General features: G+C 42.4%; 1 protein-coding gene across 1 annotated transcript; it reads left to right on the forward strand.

The window, feature by feature from the left end:
• Positions 1 to 1003: 1003 nt before the first annotated feature.
• LOC104498877 (cytochrome c oxidase subunit 7A-related protein, mitochondrial) lies at positions 1004 to 2127 on the forward strand. Its single transcript, XM_010142312.1, has 2 exons — positions 1004 to 1141; positions 1905 to 2127. The coding sequence occupies exons 1-2, from the start codon at positions 1004 to 1006 to the stop codon at positions 2046 to 2048; spliced, it is 282 nt and encodes a 93-aa protein (XP_010140614.1). The 3' UTR covers positions 2049 to 2127.
• Positions 2128 to 3043: the final 916 nt, after the last annotated feature.

The raw sequence follows: 3043 nt of genomic DNA on the forward strand, positions 1-3043 counted from the left end.
TAAGCTTATCGTGGGCTCACAAAAAAAGGGTCAAAATGTCTTTCAGAAATTCTTTTGCCAACAGTAACATATCTAACAGCTTATACTAACAAAAAATGTCTATTTGAAACCTGTGATGTTCTTTCCATCTCAGTCTTGGCATTCTTAGATTTAATGTTGCATTTAACAAAGTTACTTAAAGTGATGTGAACAAGTTAAGCTGTTGGAATACACAAGAACTTTCTCAGCTAGTGCAGGTGGGAGTCAAAGAGGGTAAAGCCACCGCTCATATTTAGGAGAATAACGACTGCCATAGCCATCACAAATACAAGAAAAAGCAAAAGTCAAAGAGTTGGCTCATGTTTAAAGTGCAAACAGCGGGACCAGTTTCAAATGTCGACAGGTGAGGATGCCTATATGAACTCTTCGCTAGTTCTTCATTCAGTTGCTGCTCCTGTTTGTAGTGAAAACCTGTGGTATGTCAACCTACTTGTACAATGCTTTTATCTCCCATGAAAAGTTAGGAAAAAAGAATTAAGGCTGTTTCAGGAGCCGTAATGTAAAACATCACTGCCATGTGTCGGGGCATGACTGTTAAATCGAACCATAGCGATAAAGGCGAGGAGGCCACCTGGTGATGGCTCACTGAAGTCTCCTCGCTCTGCCCAGCAGCAGGGATTCCCTGCTTCTAATCCAGCTGCTCCAGCAGAGCCCGGGGTAGCCTGACTGCACAAAAAACCATCAGCAATTCGGACCAAGCACCGGCACGGAAAAAACAACCTTTATGACAGCTGTAAATGTATGTCATGAAGAAACCAGAAAGGAGCCTTCTCTTCTCCTTGCTAAGCCCGAACCCCAAGTTGTAGCTGAGACAGGAGCAGGCCAGCCGTGCGTCTTCAGCTCATTGTCACAGGTCTTCCTTCCAGGTCAATACTCCTTGTAACGTGTCCTTGTAATGACTGGCTTGACATGACAATCGGTACCTTTGCGAGTGTTATATACCTTGATATTTTAATCTTTATTTATGCAGGGACTCAAACCAGTAGTTCCCACTGAATCCCCAGCTCTGGTTTTTGGGACAACTAAACTTGCTTCAGATTTACCAGCAACAGATTCATTCTTGGGTAAAAACAAGGTGCCAGACCTACAAAAACTTTTTCAGGTAATGACAACTTTGAGAGTAACTTAAAGAACACTGGAGAGGGGGACATATCTTTCCTTATTTTAGTGGGGCTTTTGTCATTCTGCAGTGCCGAGATTTTGAAAGCCTAGTTAAGTGAGTGTTAGTTAAGATGGTTATGGTATTATTTGACTGGAGGAGGCACTTTCTGACTGGGAATCCAAGCGTTTGTCTTAAAGGAGGAGCAAAGCAGACCCGTACTTGTTTGTATATAACAACTTGAATGTTGGTGAAGCTGTCTATAGGGCAGTATAAGAGCAGCACAGTAAGGTTTTCCAAGCCTGTTTGTTAGTGATGCAATTTCTCATTGTACTAGGCCTTGTCATCAACCAAATCAGTGAAGTATTTTTTAAAAACCATCAAGAATGTGCTTTATGTAATGTTCCCTTCTCTCTCACATGCCACTTGCATTTGGAATGCGTCAGTCTGACTTGGTGAATAATTTTTTTATACATAGCTTTCACATTCTTTTGTTAGTGACACTTTGCCCATCCAGGTCCTTTGTAGAGATTTTTCAGGATAGATTCTTTCTGCCTGCACTTAACAGCTTTGGCTAATAAAATTAACTTGCCTGTGCATTTGTCTTGCTAAGTGGAAACTGCGTAGTACGTTTGATTGTAAATACCCTGGTTTCCCTCTTGGAAATCACTTAGTTTACCTAAGGTAACTTGTTCCTTATGGCCTCGATATGAGTATTCATTCATTTCTTTTGTTTGTTTGTTTTCTTTTTAAACTCTTCCCCCAGAAAGCAGATGGGCTGCCAGTACACCTGAAACGAGGAGTTCCAGATAAGCTGCTTTACCGGACCACAATGGCTCTCACAATAGGCGGGACAATCTACTGTCTAGTAGCACTGTACATGGCCTCACAACCCAGAAGCCAAAAGTAACCGAACCGCAACTCATGGGACTCGACACGTTGCCGAAGGACCTCCTGCACGCGTCTCTTTGCACTTGCTCTAATTTTGTCATCATAGAGGGTTCATTATTCACATCAAATTTCTTGGAGAAAATGTGTTGAAATTGGTTGCCTTATGTGTTTGAGAAATCAATACAAACAGACTTAACGACGTCATTGTAACATATGGTCGTAGCTTTGCATTTGTTGTCTTGCAGGAGTGCATGAACGGTTGGAGAAAGTTAAGCTTATCCTTCCTTCCCTCCACAGACTTAATGTTAGAGACAGGACAGGACTAATACTTTGAGGGCTGTGCTCCGCGTTCCGTAGTGGGAGGATGCTGCTGGTTCCCGAAAGAGTAAAAGCAAATAATGTCATTATTTTAACATCCTGGGCGCCTGTTTCTGTCATACCCAGGTCGTTGTACATAAGCAGGTGGCAGCGGAACTTCTCCAAATGCTCGTATGTTATTAAATATGCATACCTCTGGCAGCAGGACAAAGGGTGTAGCTCCATGGAGCACTTAAAGTGGATTTATTCTGTCATGATGGCAGCACTGTATGCAGAGCACACTGGTATTGTAGCACCAGTTATATCAGTTCTTGGGATTTCGTGTGTCCAACTGTCGTACTGTGCAATAAAAATAACAACATGACTAATAAAACAGGCAAGTCGTGAAAGTTTCAGACCACTTCAGCTGTTCTGGTAGTGAAGTCAATATTAGTACACTTTTGTTTAGGCTTCACTTGTAGATCTCAAACCACACCATTGATTCAGCTGCCTTACTGTAATCTTTACAGTAATCCTCTTAAAACCCTCCCTGAGAGCCTCTAGGGTGGTTGACTCTAATTTTTGGTGAACCAGGTCACTGTCAGGTCGGCTGCGTGTTATTTTCAGTACACACGCACAGCTGTTTATGCACCCACACAGCAAAGGAAATGTGTGTGTAGAGAGGAGCCAGTGAAACCCTTTATTAATTCTCTTTCC

This window comes from Buceros rhinoceros, unplaced genomic scaffold, assembly GCF_000710305.1.
Source record: "Buceros rhinoceros silvestris isolate BGI_N320 unplaced genomic scaffold, ASM71030v1 scaffold6998, whole genome shotgun sequence".
NCBI lineage: Eukaryota > Metazoa > Chordata > Aves > Bucerotiformes > Bucerotidae > Buceros > Buceros rhinoceros.